The sequence below is a fragment of the Bison bison genome, unplaced genomic scaffold, assembly GCF_000754665.1.
Source record: "Bison bison bison isolate TAMUID 2011002044 unplaced genomic scaffold, Bison_UMD1.0 scf7180017851776, whole genome shotgun sequence".
In the NCBI taxonomy this organism is placed as follows: domain Eukaryota; kingdom Metazoa; phylum Chordata; class Mammalia; order Artiodactyla; family Bovidae; genus Bison; species Bison bison.
In genome coordinates this window covers 78,143-78,672 of record NW_011482349.1, presented here as the reverse complement: position 1 = coordinate 78,672, position 530 = coordinate 78,143, and the positions used below count along the sequence as shown (strand labels likewise).

General features: G+C 70.4%; 1 protein-coding gene across 1 annotated transcript in view; it reads right to left on the bottom strand.

The window, feature by feature from the left end:
* Nucleotides 1-6: 6 nt before the first annotated feature.
* The window catches only part of MED15 (mediator complex subunit 15), a 28,646-nt gene continuing 28,122 nt past the window's right edge, over nucleotides 7-530 (bottom strand). Inside the window, exon 14 of the mRNA XM_010851524.1 lies at nucleotides 7-526. Coding sequence (XP_010849826.1) covers nucleotides 120-526 — 407 coding nt within the window. The 3' untranslated portion in view covers nucleotides 7-119. The remainder of the gene's footprint in view (nucleotides 527-530) is intronic.

The window sequence follows — 530 nt, the reverse complement described above, 5'->3', positions numbered from 1 at the left end:
CTCCACACCACAGACGGGGCGGGCGGGCCCGGACACTCCACGGCAGCCCGGCCAGGCCCGTGGGCCACGAGAGCCGTGCACTGCGAGCCGCAGCCAGAGCTTCCCATCACGTCCTCACCTCAGCCCACTGCACCGGGTACGGCCCCCGCCCCCTCAGGCTGCAGGCTCCAGCTCGTGGGTAGACCGTGGTGAGCCCTGACCACCAGGGATGTCCACGACCCTACGAACAGCGCCAGGCACGGCAGCCCACTCACCACCGCCATGTCGTTCTTAAGCTTCTCCAGGGCGATCTCACATTTCTGCAGCGTCTTCAGCGGGCACCTGAGGGAGGACGACGGGGCTGGCCCTCTGTGTGGGGGACGGGGAGCCGAGAGCTCCCAGGTCTCTGCCCAGCCACGGACAGTCTGGCCTTCTCTGGGCGGAGCGGGCTGGGGCCTGGGCCACCGGCACCACTCCCAGGAGCCCGCCAGCCCACGCGCTGTTCCCAGGCCCGAAGTCTGAGGCAGGGCGGCCCCATGCCCAGGTCAAGG